Source organism: Nothobranchius furzeri, chromosome 14 (genome assembly GCF_043380555.1).
Source record: "Nothobranchius furzeri strain GRZ-AD chromosome 14, NfurGRZ-RIMD1, whole genome shotgun sequence".
Lineage (NCBI taxonomy): Eukaryota > Metazoa > Chordata > Actinopteri > Cyprinodontiformes > Nothobranchiidae > Nothobranchius > Nothobranchius furzeri.
This window is the reverse complement of record NC_091754.1, coordinates 45237613-45255235: the sequence shown is the minus strand read 5'-3', so window position 1 is coordinate 45255235 and position 17623 is coordinate 45237613. Positions and strand designations below refer to the sequence as shown.

At 46.9% G+C, this 17623-nt stretch overlaps 1 protein-coding gene across 10 annotated transcripts in view; it reads left to right on the top strand.

Moving 5' to 3' along the window:
• Positions 1 to 17623, top strand: part of LOC107380829 (adaptor related protein complex 3 subunit beta 2) — a 65740-nt gene that overhangs the window by 39781 nt on the left and 8336 nt on the right. For 6 of the 10 annotated variants that reach the window (XM_015952194.3, XM_015952195.3, XM_015952196.3 and 3 more), the window contains exons 18-24: positions 4612 to 4726; positions 5689 to 5848; positions 7541 to 7697; positions 7865 to 7940; positions 9587 to 9696; positions 9780 to 10008; positions 10331 to 10415. In XM_015952194.3, coding sequence (XP_015807680.1) covers positions 4612 to 4726; positions 5689 to 5848; positions 7541 to 7697; positions 7865 to 7940; positions 9587 to 9696; positions 9780 to 10008; positions 10331 to 10415 — 932 coding nt within the window. Of the gene's footprint in view, positions 1 to 3936; positions 3976 to 4611; positions 4727 to 5688; positions 5849 to 7540; positions 7698 to 7864; positions 7941 to 9586; positions 9697 to 9779; positions 10009 to 10330; positions 10416 to 17623 lie in introns of all 10 variants that reach the window. The other 4 variants (XM_054743084.2, XM_054743081.2, XM_054743082.2 and 1 more) reach the window with 1 other exon arrangement.

Below are 17623 nucleotides of genomic sequence, written 5' to 3'. Positions count from 1 at the left end.
TTTAGGAATCCCTATATAATACAGTTTATTTATTGTTTCTTGTTTTCCTGTTTGAGTTCTGAGAGTCCTATTCCTTACAGAAAGTGAAACTAGCAAATAAATCATAGCACATTTTTCAGGGTGGATGGGGGGAATGAGGGTGCATTGGGGTAGAGTAGGGTGGATGGGGTACAGTAGGGTGCATTGGGGTAGAGTAGGGTTGATGAGGAAAATGAGGGTGAATAGGAGTAAATCATGGTTGATGGGGGTAAATGAGTAGAGTAGATGGGGTAGATTAGCGTAGATTGGGAGTAGATTAGGGTGGACTGGGAGTAGAGTCGGGTGGATGCGGGTAGATGAGCGTGGATGGGGTAGATTTGGGTGGATGGGGTAAAGCAGGGTCGATGGGGAGATGAGGATGAGGATGTGGATTGAGGTGCAGTAGGGTGGATGGGGTAGATCAGGATAGATGAGGTAGATGGCAGTAGAGTAGGGTGGATGGGGTAGAGTAGAGTGGATATGGTGGATTATGGTGGATGGGGTAGACCAGGGGTGGGGAACCCTGGTCCATTGAAGGCCGCTATCCAGCTTATTTTAGTTTCAACCCTGCTTCAACATGCCTAATTTCAATCAGCAGGTGATTAACATGCTTCTGCAGAGCCTGACGAGCTGCTGAACAGGTGAATCAACCACTGAATCAGAAGTGTTGGAGCAAAGACATGCAGGATACCGGCCCTCGAGGACCAGGGTTCCCCGCACCTGGGGTAGATGAAGGTAGACCAGGGTGGATGGTGTAGATTAGGATAGATGGGGTGAAGTTGGGTGGAAGGGGAAGATTAGGGTAAATTGGGGTAGAGTTGGGTAGATGGGATAGAGTAGGGTGGATGGGGTAGATTAGGAAAAAGGGGGGTAGACATTTACACACGACACTGATACCAGTCAGTGACTCGATGCAACCTCTGCTGGGTTCCTTATATAGGAAACTTTTTACTGATTGTTTTGACCTGTATTGGAATGTTTACTATGTGAAGGTCCTTGGTCCTGATTTGGTGCTGTAGAAATAAACTTGAATTGAATTGAATTTAATTGAACTGAATAGATTGGGGTGGATAAGGTAGATTAGGGTGGACAGAGGTATAGTAAGGTGGGTGGGGTAGATCAGGGTGCATGGGGTGAATGGGAGTAGATTAGGGCAGATGGGGGTGGAGTAGGGTGGATGGGGTAGATTAGGGTAGATGGGGTAAAGTAGGGTAGATGGATAGAGTAGGGTGGATGCCAGTAGATTAGAGTTGATTGGAGGGGTTGAGTATGGTGAATGGGGAGATGAATGTGGACGAGGTTAGATTAGGAGGCATGGGGTAGATGAGTAGGGTGGATGGGGGTAGATGACTATGGTGGATAGATGGAAAGTACGGTGGATGGGGTAGATTAGGGTAGACGGGAAAGAGTTGGGTGGATGGGAAGATGAGGGTGGACGGGAGTAGATAAGGATGGATGGGCAAGATGTGTACGGTAGATGGGGGGAGAGTAAGGTGGATTGGGGTAGAATAGGGTGTGTGGGTAGATGAGGGCAGATGGGGTTAGACTAATGTGGATGGGGCTAGATTAGTAAGAAGTAAATTTTATTTCTATAGCACTCATCACAGACATAGAATCACAAAGTGCTTCACATAGATCAAAACAAAATAAAACAAAGTCAGAAAATCATAATGATCTCAAAACAGAAACAGGTTAACATCAGAAAAAATAAAGTCATAAAATTATAAAATTTCATAAACAGATGAAAGATTAAAATTTTGAGTTACAAATAAGAAAATAAAAGGTTTAGTTAAAAGCAGCTTTAAATAAAAGTGTCTTCAGCTGTTTTTTAAAAGTGTCCAGACTGTCAATGCTACGTAAGGATAAAGGAAGATCATTCCAAAGTCGGGGTGCAACAGTCTGGAAGGAGCGATCAGCTCGACTTTTATATCTGGTCTTTGGAACTTCTAGAAGATTCTGGTGGGTGGACCTGAGGGCTCGGGTTGGAGCATAAGGCTTTAACAGTTCAGTAATATAGGATATATAGGTCAGGATTCTAGAATGAACTCTAAAGTTAACGGGTAACCAGTGCAGAGACATTAGAACAGGAGTGATGTGTGCTCTTCTGTTTGCTCCAGTTAGGAGCCTCGCTGCAGAGTTCTGGACCAACTGAATGCGGTCAAGGGCTTTTTCGTTAAAACATGTGAAGAGTGTGTTACAGTAATCTAGACGGGAGGAGATAACGGCATGGAGAACCATTTCAAGTTCACGTTTTGACACCAACCTTCTCAGTTTGGAGATATTTCATAAGTGATAAAAACAGTTTTGGACCAATGTCTTTGAGTGGTCTTCAAGAGACATTGATAGGTCAAAAACAAACCCCAAATTTCTTAAATTTGTATTGACAGCAGAAAATAAATGGATTTGGGTGGATGGGGCAGATTAGGTTGGATGAAGGTAGAATAGGCTGGATTGGGTAGATGGGGGTAGATTATTGTGGATGGGGGTAGATGAAGGTGGATGGGGGTAGATTAGGCTGGATGAGGTAGATGAAGGTGGGTGGGGATGATGAAGGTGGATGGGGGTAGATCAGGCTGGATGGGCGTAGATGAAGGTGGATGGGGGTAGATTAGGTTGGATGGGGGTGGATGAAGGTGGATGGGGATGATGAAGGTGGATGGGGGTAGATTAGGCTGGATGGGCATAGATGAAGGTGGATGGGGGTAGATTAGGCTGGATGGGCGTAGATGAAGGTGGATGGGGTAGATTAGGTTGGATGGGGGTGGATGAAGGTGGATGGGGATGATGAAGGTGGATGGGGGTAGATTAGGCTGGATGGGCGTAGATGAAGGTGGATGGGGGGGTAGATTAGGCTGGATGGGGGTAGATGAAGGTGGATGGGGGGGTAGATTAGGCTGGATGGGGGTAGATGAAGGTGGATGGGGGGTAGATTAGGCTGGATGGGGGTAGATGAAGGTGGATGGGGATGATGAAGGTGGATGGGGGTAGATTAGGCTGGATGGGGGTAGATGAAGGTGGATGGGGATGATGAAGGTGGATGGGGGTAGATTAGGCTGGATGGGCGTAGATGAAGGTGGATGGGGGGGTAGATTAGGCTGGATGGGGGTAGATGAAGGTGGATGGGGGGTAGATTAGGCTGGATGGGGGTAGATGAAGGTGGATGGGGATGATGAAGGTGGATGGGGGTAGATTAGGCTGGATGGGGGTAGATGAAGGTGGATGGGGATGATGAAGGTGGATGGGGGTAGATTAGGCTGGATGGAGGTAGATGAAGGTGGATGGGGGTAGATTAGGGTAGATGGGGGTAGAATAGGCTGGATGGGGGTAGATGAAGGTGGATGGGGGTATGTACTGAAGCTCCATTCTGACAGGCTCCTCTCTCTCTACACATGGACGACCTCCACAGACAGAGGAGGTGCTAAACACTGGAGAGGGGCGAATCGGCCTACTGGGAGACTGGAGAGAGGTTATTTCAGACGAGTGCAGTGCTGTTTTCTTTCTTCACTTGTGTCTCAGATTTCTGTCTCTCTGTCTGATGTGGTGAGACTTGATCTTGACATACTGTAACTTAGAATCATCTTCTCAAAAAGACCTTTTAGGCACAGATTAGCTAAGATCTTTATCTGGTAAGCAGCTCAGAAGACGTCTGTACTCTTTTTTTAGCCCTCCCACTGTCCTATCAGGTGGCCCCTCCAGGACGGGGTGGTTAAACATGGTTGATAGTTGTTAGGCATACTTGTGATCTAATCTGGGGTTTTACTTTTACCTCCTTATCCGTACTGTTCACACACACTGATCCGTAGCTCCTATACTTCCTCTGTTTGTCTTGCTTTCTGGACTTTTCTAAAAAAAAAAAAACCATCTGCTTCCTTTTCCCCCTTCTGCCTCCCACTCTTTTTTCTGTCCAACGTCTACCAGGTTTTTACGCTGCTTGAACGAGTCACAACGTTAACAAGCGTGAGTCAGTTAGCTGCGAATCGCCACATGTCCTCGACCCCTCAGCCCACATAGCCGCTAAAGCTCCTGAGTGCTTTCCTAACACCCTGCCTTATGTAGTTGCTGTTTTGTGCTTAGCTGAGTCAAAAGCCTCCTGAAACAACGACAACCTCTTCCTGTGTCGTTACCATTAAAGAAGTGATTCTTTTAGCAGAAGACGGATTCCTCACACATGTCAGGATGCACTAGCAGCTGTGTGAGTTTGTGGTAGAGCCAGCTAGTTCTGCTTAATGAATCTGGTCACATGCTGGGTGAAGTGTGGGAGGATATCCAGCCCTGCTCATCAACATCACTTCTCTTAATGGAGCGGCTCCCTGTGTTTAAAGAAAACCATTTCTGCAAATGGTCATGAAGGTCATACCTGGTGCTCAGTGCTCCTGTTGGCTCCATGCAACCACTAGCATCTGAACTGCTTCTTGTCCACCAATTGGGAAATCTAAAAAAAGCATACCTGCTGCAGTAGTGGATGGCTTCCTTTGGCTGCATCATGCCCAGGCAGAAGCATTCATGGCCATGCTGCTGTAATCCGCTTGCTGATGGGAGACTCGCGGATGCAGAGCTGACAGATGACATCTGGAACTCCGCTTCCTTTCACAGGTGCCTGAATGGACCAAGTGCAGCAGCCGTGAAAAGAGGAAGGAGAAGAAAGTGGAGAAACCCTTCTACTCTGACTCAGAGGGTGAATCTGGGCCAACTGAGTCAGCTGATAGTGGTAACTTGCAGCAGCATCAACCCTAATGAGTCAAAACAGTGAAAAGTCTGTTTTTGTTTAACAGCCATTCAGCAAAAGCACCCCCCTCTCATGGTGTAGAAGGTTTTAGATGATTTTAAGAACAGAGTCGGCCTTTATTGCAGATAATCAGCATCAACACATGCAGACAGCCCTCAGGGTGAAAAGGCCCAGAACTAGCAGTAGGGGGTATCTTTTAAGCATGGGCACCTCTCATGCACGCACTCACACAAACAGGTGAACGTGGCGATACAGAGATCTTCCAAATATAGTGATTTTATATTGGAATTACAGAACGCTGGAGCCCTTTACCAGATAACTCGACTTTAACTCCACAGTGAAGGGTTCTGTCAGAAGATGTCTTGAGAAGCTGGACCACGGGTCAGTTTGACCCGGCTCCACATTGCTTCCCAAACCCTAACCCAGAATCAAATGTTCTAGCTTTGAAGAACAACCCTTGGAAACCCAGCTGTCTCTAAAACAGCCCTGCAACGTTCTAAATGGACACTTATGGGGATTTAAAGGGTTTAACTTGTGTTATCTCCACATTAGTTCCAGTGTGTAACATGTCCAAGTGGACAAGTAGTAGGTGATGCTGTTGAGTGATCGTTTACGTTTCTACAAGTTCAGAGGGGTGGTGAATATTAGACAAATGACACTGATAATCATTAGTAATGCCATTAGTATGTGAACCAGGGTAGGAAACAAAAGGAACATCCGCTCAACAGATCAGCTTCAGCTCCAAACCATGATACCCCACCTCCATGCTTGTCAGAGGGTGTGAGGCTCCTGCAATAGCATTGTTTGCTGCATACATGCTCTTAGTTCATCTAAAACTTTTTTGTGTCATCGGGCGTTTTCTTATCTTCAGTAATTCAGTGTTGGAGGGTTTTCTGTGATAATCAGGCCGTCTTGACTTCTGACCCCATCCTTTTCTGTTGCAGAGACCAACTCTGCCAGCGCCTCAGACAGCGCCTCAGACAGCGAACAAAGCAGGTCAAGTTCAGAGAGTGAAGAGAGTGATGAAGGCTCAGAGTCTGAGGAAGAGAAGGAAAATAAGAACAAGAAGAAAGTTGTAAAGAAAGCAGTGAAAGAAAGTGAAAGGTGCAGAATCTCTCTTCTCCCTGTTTATTTTATTCAGTTTCATCATTTCTGACGACCACGATGAAAGCCACAGTCCTTGTACTGACATCAGCATCTTCTCCATCCCACAAAGACATGTAGCATGGCCAAGGCCTGGGTTCACTTTCTTTACTACACAGGAACGTGCCACCCTGACAGCAGGAGGTCCATTATATATGAATATTTCTTAACGTGTGCATTATCCACATCACAAGACTCTATCTAAATCCTTAAATGAAGTTGTCTTATTCAGGCTCATAACATCACTTTCTAACTGTACAAGTTGTTACAACCATATTCTGCAGAGCCTAGATGTTTTAAATCTAAAGTGTTTTAATAATGCTCTACAGAAATGATTACTGAGTTAACACAAATGTTCATTCCTATAAGGATTCATCTCAGATCTTCTTTACACCAGATTAGTCTATTTGTTGAATTTAATAATGATTTATTTATCAGTATATTCACACATTAATAATATGATTATGGATGCTTAATATGTTAACTTCACATTAAAGTTTAATAAGATTTACTCCACATTAGGCGAAATAACCTGTAAGAGTTTGAGAGAGGAGTGGTGTTTGAGGACTTTGGTAATGCCCACGTTACATTTGTTAAGCTCTGATTGGTCCACATTGATTAACAGTAGTTGTTTAAAAGAGTTGACACTTCCTGTAAGGGAGTTGTAGCGAGCTGTCCAGGTGGGCCGACTGGGCCAGTAAAATAAGGAACCGTCCTCAAGGTCAAACCTTCTTTCTAAAACTGCATCAGATGCAAACTTCATCTGACCGCCAGCAATCACCCTGAGGGTATCCCAGACCAACTCTCTATTCCAGGTGGACCTGTCTGTACCGACTTCTCCGACCCCTGGATCACCGGGACCTTCACCACGAGGGATCTTAGGTTCTACACAGCTGGCGTGGGACGGTTTTAGTGATGATAGTTTGTTAAACCACAGCCAGACTGATTTACAATGCAGACATCCCAGTTTTATATGATAAGGTTCTGCTACATAACATCTAAGCTTACATCCCATCATCTCATTCATGGTCTCAGTTATCTTGTTTCAACCATCATTCATCATATTTATTCTGTCACCATTAGTTTAGAGATATAGTATTAAACAGATTTTTATAAACAATTTATTTGCCTCGGTGTCTCAAATTATTATGAAGGTGTGATTTTCCTGGACCACCAAAAGGACCTGGTTTCATCTTAGATCAATGATATTTGATCATTCATATTTATGTGGACGATCACATCTTATCACATCTTGGCCCTAAAGCTGTGGCATGACCTTCCATTCAGGGTCAGACCAGCACCTTCGGTGCCGGTGTTGAAGACTCACTTTTGTACGGGCGTTCCCTTAGCACACGAGTTAGCTATATGTTTAGACAACTCAGCAAATTTTAGTCCAGTCATATTTTACTTATTTAATCTTGTTTATTTTTTACCCACATTCTTAGTTTTTGTTTCCTGAATTTTTTTATGTTTATTTTATTGTTGGCCGTGCGTTGTTTTGAATCTTTTGTATGTGTGCAGCACTTGGATGATGTAAAGTGCTATAGAAATAAGATGATGATGATCTTATTGATCATTTATTAATCGTAACCACTTTCGTCACGTTACACACACAACTGGGATTTAGACCTGTGTTTGTGTTTGTTGATCCAGTGAACAGAGCAGCGAAGAAGAAAACAGGAAGCTGGAGAAAAAGATCAAACAGCAGGAGAAAGACTCAGAGACGGTGTCAGATGATGAGGAGAGTGATTCTGAAAGCAGCCAGTCCACGTCTGAAGACTCTGAGTCTGAAGCAGAAGTCAAAAAGAAGGTACTGATGACCTGTTCACAAGCAACATGGCACTGCCCTGCCCAAAGTAAAACACCTACAGATGTCTAAGGTCCAACACAGACTAGGACCTTCCACTGACCACAAGAAAAATCCAGATGTTTGAAAGCTGACAGATTTTCAGGTTGTTTTTTCTGGGTCTTCTATAGGCACCTGTATCTAGAACTCCTCCTAAACCTGTCAAGAAAGAGAAGAAGGAAATGTCTCTGCTTGACCTTGATGACTGTGAGTCTTTCCACCTGTTATTTTAAAATGCAGACATAAAACAGCTGGACAAACACGTAAAACAGCTGGACGGGGACCCACACACCTGGATGGGGAACTAAAGTAGCTCAATGGGGACCTAAAAGTACTGGACAGGTCCCTAAAAAAGCTGGGCAGGGAAATAAAATTGTTGGATGGGGGCCTAAATGTACTGGACAGTGATCTAAAACAGCTTGATAGAGACCTAGGACAGCTGGACGGATATGTAAAAGAGTTGGACGGGGAACTAAAAAAGCTGGATGGGGAATTAAAACAGTTAGATGGATACCTAAAACTTCTAGACTGCAACCTAAGACAGCTAGATGGGGACTTAAACGTACTGGACAGACTTAAAACAGCTGGACAGGGACCTAAAACAGCTGAACCGAGGCCGAAAACAGCTGGGCAGGGACCTAAAACAGCTGGACAGAGACCTAAAACAGCTGGACAGGGACCTAAAACAGCTGAACCGAGGCCGAAAACAGCTGGACAGAGACCTAAAACTGCTGGACAGGAACCTAAAACTGCTGGACAGAGACCTAAAACAGCTGGACAGAGACCTAAAGCAGCTGGACAAGAGACCTAAAACAGCTAGATGGGGACTTACACATACTGGGCAGAGACCGAAAACTACTGGACAGATGCGTAAAAGAGTTGGACGTGTACCCAAAGCAGCTGGACAGGGATGTAAAACTTCTAGACTGCAACCTAAGACAGCTAGATGAGGACTTAAACGTACTAGACAGAGACCTAAAACATCTGAACCGAGGCCAAAAACAGCTGGGCAGGGACCTAAAACAGCTGGACAGAGACCTAAAACATCTGAACCGAGGCCAAAAACAGCTGGGCAGGGACCTAAAACAGCTAGACAGAGACCTAAAACATCTGGACAGGGACGTAAAACCGCTGGACAGAGACCTAAAACAGCTGAACCGAGGCCGAAAACAGCTGGGCAGGGACCTAAAACAGCTGGACAGAGACCTAAAACATCTGGACAGGGACGTAAAACCGCTGGACAGAGACCTAAAACACCTGGACAGAGACATACAACAGCTGGACAGAGACCTAAAACACCTGGACAGAGACCTAAAACACCTGGACAGAGACATGCAACAGCTGGACAGAGAACTAAAACAGCTGGATAGAGACCTAAAACAACTGAACCGAGGCCAGAAACAGCTGGGCAGGGACCTAAAACAGCTGGACAGAGACTTAAAACAGCTGGACAGGGACCTAAAACAGCTGGACAGGGACCTAAAACAGCTGGACAGAGACTTAAAACAGCTGGACAGGGACCTAAAACAGCTGGACAGAGACCTAAAACAGCTGGACAAGAGACCTAAAACAGCTACATGGGGACTTACACGTACTGGGCAGAGACCGAAAACTACTGGACAGATACGTAAAAGAGTTGGACATGTACCCAAAACAGCTGGACAGGGATGTAAAACTTCTAGACTGCAACGTAAAACAGCTAGATGAGGACTTACAAGTACTGGACAGAGACCTAAAACAGCTGGACAGGGACATAGGCTGCTGAACAGGGCTTGTCTCAAACAAATGAACTGTATTTCAATAATGAACCACATTAATAAATGAACCAAAGTAAACTTGGATTTGTTTTCCAGTTGAACCTGCTACCTCCCCTCAAGTCACACCCATCAGCACCTTACTTTCAAACAGCCTGGTGACAGACCTGGAGGGACTGTCCTTGTCAGACTCTGTCCTCGCACCATCTGTGAGAACTTCACACATTTCACTGTTAGCATCTTCGCCCTTTAACCATCAACTGATTTAACATCAGGAGATACGATTTTTCAGACCATCACTCCCTCCGGCACTCTGAAAAGCTACGAGCTGCTGCACCGCATCACAGGGGAGGGTCTGTCAGTGGAGTACTGCTTTGGCCGCCAGCCCTTCAGCCCCGACGCAAACATGGTGGCAGTTCAGCTGCAGTTCACCAACAACTCCACCTCTGAAACCAAAAACCTGCACATGAAGGATGTGAAGCTGCAGTCAGGGATGAGGGTGAAGGAGTTCCCAGAGATTGGTGAGAAGTGGTTTCTTTTCTCTGCTTTTTGACTGTTTCTGAAGGTTGCAGTATGTTTGTGGATCTGCTGTTGCACGACCACCACCTGATAATTGCTTGGCCTAATGGGAGAGGAACTATAAAGAAACCAGGATAATGTCCCTTCTCATGTTAGACAAGATCATCCACCAATGTAGTTTTATTCCCATCACTGTCTCTCCGGGTGGTTTTCATGTCTCTCTACAGTCCAGATCTTCTTTCTGAGCTCTAGCACAGAGGTTACTATAGGTCAGAAGCTTTTATTTCTCTTTTATTTTTTGTGTTGTTATTGCTGCTCTGACAGAATTGCTGCCAGCGGGTGACACGGCCTCAGCGGTTATGGGAATTGATTTCTGTGACTCGACCCAAGCAGCAAACCTCCAACTGTGGTGAGTCTGTGTTTTAAAGTGACGATGTGCATTTTCCCTGGCGATACCTAAATCATTGCAAGCAAGCAGTATTTTTATGTTCGAGTAAGACCTTACCAACAGATGGCCTGTAGGGTCATAAATCCCTGGAAGCACAATTTTCAAACGAGTACTTCAGATCGTTCAACCTCCAGCAAAGTGTGAAAAATGACAAGAAGATCAAACTCCCTTTCATCACTGGCAATGAGTGAAGAGGTAAATGTGTCAAACAACAATGTTTATGGATGACGAAGGTTTTATAACTACTTTTTACAAATCAGTAAATGTGTTTTGTCCTCATGGGCTCATGTAGTAGGAAAGTGGTGTCGCCATGACTTAGACCCACACTCATGTGACTCTTTAGCACGCTGGTTTTTAGTTTATCTCTGTAATCATTTTCTTTGTTCGTTATTTCCACAGTTTGGTAAAAATAAATTTTTACCTGACATGTTTCGGCTTATGTCTCTAGTTATCATCAGAGTCACCGGTGTTGGTGGCATCACTCCCATTAATCCACACCCATGTATTTTATAACTGATTTTAATGGGTAGATGTTACAAGCGCGCCAATATTTTCAACATTTTGATGGATATTTCCAGTGATCAACAGTAAAAATGTGTCACTTTAAAAGGAACCCAGGTTACAAAACTTTGTGGTTCTCAAAAGATAAATGTTAGTATCAGTAATATGAAAGTGGTGTAAAAAACCTTAATGTCTTCATTTTTGTAAAAATGGTTTAACTCGTAGGTCGCCATTGTTGTTAGCGTCGCAATGCACTCTGGGTAGTGGCATCATATGGTTGTACCTTGGTTGCACCGGCCGGCTTTGGGACCCTTTAGTATCTGTTCAATGACATCAACATGTCATCTGTTCAGCCTTTTCACTTTGAACCAGAGTGAAACATTAATGATGACATCACTGACCATGTTTCACAAAACCAGCATCAAAATGAAGAGCAAGAAGGGCGGGATGAAGCGAGAGCTGGACAAAACCGGTGGTGCATGTGCTGCAAATGTGTCTCCATGGTAACAGAGAGGGAGAGTGCTCAAATTTGTGTCAGCAGAAGTTAACGGTAAGCTATTGTGTGATCAAACTTATTCAATTGTGAATAATTTTGGAGAATTTTAGCATCCAGAGCTGTCGTGTGCTTCATAGATGATTAGGATATTCAGTGAAACGACTAATAATTTCTGCAGATATGTGGGGAACACTGTATTGCTACACTTACAGCTTGTTTTACTGACGGGGAGGTGAATGTTCAGCTTCTTCCGTGACGAGTGACGTGTCCGATGGCTCGCTGAACATGACAGAAGCAGCAGCTGCAGGAGCGGGTTGTCGGCTCAGGAGAGCATCCAGCGACTCTTGTCCCTCCGAGGGCGTTTAGGCTCCTTGTGTGGGTAAATGTTAGGTAAAACATTTTGTTTCTGCCTTCTCTTATATCCAGCTGCTCTGGCGAGCTCTTTAAGTTATCGTCGTCCACCATAAGCCTCAAACGTATCAGACGAAAAATGTTAGGAACACAGCCGCGGATCTATGGGAAGTTGTGTCTGTCCACAGACATCTTCCCACTGCTTTCTCCTCTTCTTGCCAGTGGGAAAGCTGTGTAAACTCAGATCACTCCCCATGTTGCCCTCTTACTGGAAATTACACCCAAAAGCAGCACAATGCGGCATTTTACTTCATTATTAATACGGTGAGCACGTAAACAAACACTAGCGTCAATAGCTATTCTTCCAAGCACAACGACTGTACGTCATCACCCCCAGAGTGCATTGCGTGCGGAAAACACGGCGTCCTACATATGTCCAAAAATGTACTAAATATTATAGATTTATGAATAAACAGCAATATTTTGGGTTTTTCTAACGACATAGTTTGGTACAACAGAAAAGTTGTGGCTTATTATAGGTGGAGTTCCTTTTAAGGCAGAACCTTCCTGAAGTCAGTATTTTAAGGTACAAGCGGTAGACTCTTCCTGAAGTCTGTGTTTTAAAGGTTCCATATCATACTATTTTAAACCTTTGAGAGCAAAAGGTATGCACAGTATATGATCAAATGTTACCGTTGGAACTATTGAGATGTCATTTATCTTACATATGAGTTATTTTTGTCAGCGTGAATTTATACCCAATAATAAAACTGTTACTTTCAATGAATCTCTGCTCATGCCTGATCTGAAAAAAGGTGCTTACAAGAGTGTCTTAGGTGAGTCAGTTACTGTATTGGCTATGGTGGTCCAGAGGTTGACATTGCTGGGTAACTCGCTTTGCCATGTGCTGACGTGGATTTGAATCCCGGTAGTGTTGGCAGTAATTTATTTAGCCAGCTAAAGCAGATTTCATGTTTTTATATTTGAGTGTTATTGAATATTTTCTGCTAAATAATTTGTGTCTCTAAACATCTTTGAGTTTGGTCGTTTCAAAGCAGCATTTTTGTTGATTTACTCTGCTCACCTCACATGGACTCACAATGGCTAAATAAACAAAGTAGAAAATCCATATTAGTCCTCGTATTTTAAACAGTTTCCCATTAAAGGATTGAAAACATCCGACTAGTAAATGCAGCTACTAAAGTTACTGCTGAGATCAGGCTGTGGACCTGCACACTAGCCCAACACTCTAACTGCTATAGGTCTGTACATACCAAAGTCCCCAAAAGCTGCAAGGTTCTGCACAGGCAAAGTGAGTTATTATGTGTGTTTCGGTATGGGTCTGCAATTTCAGGAGAGTTTCACTCTCATGTCAGCAGGCGGGGTTAAACTAACGATCAAGTGTGATTTAATAAAGAAGTATTTTTGTGCTACAGTAAACGGTCTGCGTGGCTAAAGACAAAACGAAATACTTTCCACAGGCTCCACATGTGACTGAGTCTAAGCCTGCCTCAGTGTCCCGGTCTGTGGCTTTAAACAGCTTCCAGCGCCTCGGTGTAGTTCTCCCATTTCCAATCGGAAAAACTACCATCCACTCCAGCCATTCTGTTCTCAACCTTTCCTGTGTTGGGCTTTAATCAGCTTGGCCCAACACTGCTCTGACGTCTGCTTGGATTCTTCTTGAGTGGCATCTGCTGAGAAAAGAAACTTCCTTACTGATCCTCCTATGTCATGACTCCCATCCTTCACCCTCCTCTGCCTCCTCATTTACTCTTCATTCAGCTCAACTGGTCCCCTCACCAAGCTCCAGCCCAGCCCTGTTTTCCCTAGCAACCTCAGTCAGCATCACAATCAACTTCATTCATCTCACCTGTTCCTGTAATCAGCCTTCATCCACTTCACCTGCTCCTGACTCCTCAGCTCATTACTCACACCTGTTTCCCCTGCTACAAAAGAACCAGCCATCCAGTCATTCACTGCCAGATTATTGAACGTTATTGCTAGTAAATCTTCCAGCCATTCTCCCTGCCTGTTTTCTGCCTACGGACCTTGTTTTTCTCCTGACCCCTGCCTTGCACGCTGCCTGCCATTTCGACCTTCACCTGTCCCCAACTCTGTCTCCAGCCTCGCCCTCATGGTAACTCTGCTGCAAATAAAGACTTTTTTTATCTATTTTTACTGTGTTTGGCTTCATTACGGGTCTTCTGAGTTCTGTTTGTGATAGAATAATCTGGCCAAAAGTCTGACCCGACGCCGACACAGCACTTGGGAGTATTTTTTTTCTCTCTCTGACCTGTCATGGAAGATCTCACACTCCTTGAGTTTATGGAGCTTGAACGGGAACAGGAGTCACCGCTCTGGGGAACAGGTCTGACAATCAGGTCATTGCCCCACAGAGGTTCCACCTCTCCTGTTGTTGCGCCGCTCCAGCCTCAAACCCCTCCTGTCAGGTCACGACGGCAGCGGTCCCGGAGGTTTTCTAGAGCTGATAAGAGGGTTGATCCTTCTCCCGTGCTGGTATCGGCAGGTTCCTCGGACGACACCTCATGTTCTGCTTCTGGACCGGTCCCAACGGAGGAGATTGTTCAGACGATGATGCAGATGGTCGAGGAAGCTGTGTAGGAGGTCTTTGCCAAGCCGACCTACCCCCACTTACGTCTGCGGGCGGCTGAAAGGTTGAATGTCATCTTCTCCACCCATCCAGAATTGATAGCAGTTCCAGCCCTTCGTAATTACTACCTTTATGTCCGGAGGGTATATGGGTCTGCACTTAAGGATGTCACCGCAGAGGGTCTGACCTGCTGTGAGAGGTGGTCACCTTCCCCAGAACCCTCCAACGCATCACATCCTGCTTCAGCGGTGGTCCCGGAGGTCGCATCGCATCCTGCTTCGGCGGTGGTCCCGGAGGACGCATCGCATCCTGCTTCGGCGGTGGTTCCGTAGAACGCATCGCATCCTGCTCTGGCGGTGGTCCCGGAGGACGCTTCGCATCCTGCTCTGGCGGTGGTCCTGGAGGACGCATCGCGTCCTGCTCTGGCGGTGGTCCCGGAGTACGCATCGCGTCCTGCTCTGGCGGTGGTCCCAGAGTACGCATCACATCCTGCTTCAGCGGCGGTCCCGGAGTACGCATCGCATCCTGCTTCGGCGGCGGTCCCGGAGTACGCATCGCATCCTGCTTCGGCGGCGGCCCCGGAGGACGCATCGCATCCTGCTTCGGCGGCGGCCCCGGAGGACGCATCGCATCCTGCTTCGGCGGCGGCCCCGGAGGACGCATCGCATCCTGCTTCGGCGGCGGCCCCGGAGGACACATCGCATCCTGCTTCGGCGGCGGCCCCGGAAGACGCATCGCATCCTGCTTCGGCGGTTGTCCAGGAGGACGCATCGCATCCTGCTTCGGCGGTTGTCCAGGAGGACGCATCGCATCCTGCTTTGGCGGTGGTCCAGGAGGACGCATCGCATCCTGCTTCGGCGGTGGTCCAGGAGGGCGCATCGCATCCTGCTTCGGCGGTGGTCCAGAAGGACGCATCGCATCCTGCTTCGGCGGTGGTCCAAGAGGACGCATCGCATCCTGCTTTGGCGGTGGTCCAAGAGGAAGTATCGCATCCTGCTTTGGCGGTGGTCCAAGAGGAAGTATCGCATCCTGCTTTGGCGGTGGTCCAAGAGGACGCATCGCATCCTGCTTCGGCGGTGGTCCAAGAGGACGCATCGCATCCTGCTTCGGCGGTGGTCCAAGAGGACGCACAGGCTTCGGTCGAGCCCGTCCAAGAGGCTCCTGTCCTTCCTGTTCCGGAGTCGACGTCCACGTCTCAAGTCTCGGATTCGTTGTCCACGTCTCAAGTCTCGGAGTCGATGTCCACGTCTCAAGTCTCGGAGTCGATGTCCACGTCTCAAGTCTCGGAGTCGATGTCCACGTCTCAAGTCTCGGAGTCGACGTCCACGTCTCAAGTCTCGGAGTCGACGTCCACGTCTCAAGTCTCGGAGTTGACGTCCCCTCAAGTGTTCCAGTCTCAAGTGATCCAGTCACAAGAGTCCCAGTCTCAAGAGTCCCCTCAAGTTTTCCAGTCTCAAGAGTCCCCTCAAGTGTTCCAGTCTCAAGTGTTCCAGTCTTAAGTGTCCCAGTCTCAAGTGTCCCCACAAGAGTCTACATCCCCACCAGTCCCAGAGTCTATGTCCCCACCAGTCCCAGAGTTCCCTCTGTCCCCTCAGTCTCTAGTATCCCCTCTTAGCCCGGGGTCCCCTCAGTGTCTTAGCCTTAGTCCAGTGTCCCCTCTTAGTAGTCCTCCTCTAGTGTCCCCTCTTAGTCGTCCTCTTCTAGTGTCCCCTCTTAGTCGTCCTCTTCTAGTGTCCCCTCTTAGTCGTCCTCTTCTAGTGTCCCCTCTTAGTCGTCCTCCTCTAGTGTCCCCTCTTAGTCGTAGTCCAGTGTCCTCTCCGTCCCCTCAGTCTCCAGAGTCCCCTCCGTAGTCCAGTGTCCCCTCTTAGTCTTAGTCTTAGTCCAGAGTCCCCTCTTAGTCCTTGTCCTCTAGTGTCCCCTCAGTATCTTAGTCCAGAGTCACCTCTTAGTCCTCGTCCTCCAGTGTCCTCTATCCCCCGACTTCCGCAGTCCCGGATCCTGGTCCCCCGTCGCCGGCCCCCCAGACTCCCGCAGTCCCGGCTCCTGGTTCCCCGTCACCACCCCCCACCCCCACCCCCCCAGACTCCCGCAGTCCCGGCTCCTGGTCCCCCGTCACCGGCCCCCCAGACTCCAGCAGCCCCGGCTCCTGGTCCCCCGTCACCGGCCCCCCAGACTCTTCTGGCCCTCCCTCCTGGTCCCCCTCCTCCCGCTCTGCTCTGGTTTCCTGTGGGCGTCTGGTTTCCGCCCTTGGGGGGGGGGGGGGGGGGGGGGGGGGGGGGTCTGTCATGACTCCCATCCTTCACCCTCCTCTGCCTCCTCATTTACTCTTCGCCTGTCCCCGACTCTGTCTCCAGCCTCGCCCTCCTGGTAACTCTGCTGCAAATAAAGACTTTTTAAAATCTATTTTTACTGTGTTTGGCATCATTACGGGTCTTCGGAGTTCTGTTCGTGACACCTAGCTCCTCCTGAAGATGACTAAGACTTGCTGCCACTTGCTAGCATTTTTTCCACCTTAATATAAAAGTGTATGAAAATACTAACAATGAAACATTTGTTTTATTTGTTGCAAGTAGTGAAGTATTCTGTAATTGCCTCAATTTACCATCCCCCCCATGTTCAACCCTGACTTTTAAAATGAATTTAGTGTTCTTCTCACTCATCTCTCCACTCTCTCTCCCAATGTAATTGTACTTGGTGATTTTAATATACATATGGATAACACAGCTCTCCCCCTAACCAAGGATTTCTCCTCATCGTTGGATGGATTTGGTTTTTATCAGTAGGTTAATGTTCCCACTCACATTAAAGGTCACACTCTGGCTTTAGTTTGCTGTTCTGGTGTGTCCCCTTCACTGACCACTTCCTCATCTCAGTTTCTGTTTCCCGCAAACTCTCCATTACCAAGTTACCCCGTGTTCTCTCATTATGTAAGATTAACAACATTGTTCTAGCCTCACTCTCCTTCCCTCCACCTTGCCCCTTCTGCACGCCTCACCGCCATGGGGAGCAGAGCTTTCAGCCGCTCTGCTCCCCGTCTTTGGAACGCACTCCCCCAGGCATCCGAAACATTGATAACCTCACCCTTTTCAAATCCAGACTCAAGACTCATCCGTTCAAAACTGCCTATGACTTGTGACTTGTTTGATTTGCTTTATTCTGGTATTTTACTGTTTTTTATTGTATCTTGTGGTGTTTTTGAAAGGTGCTTTT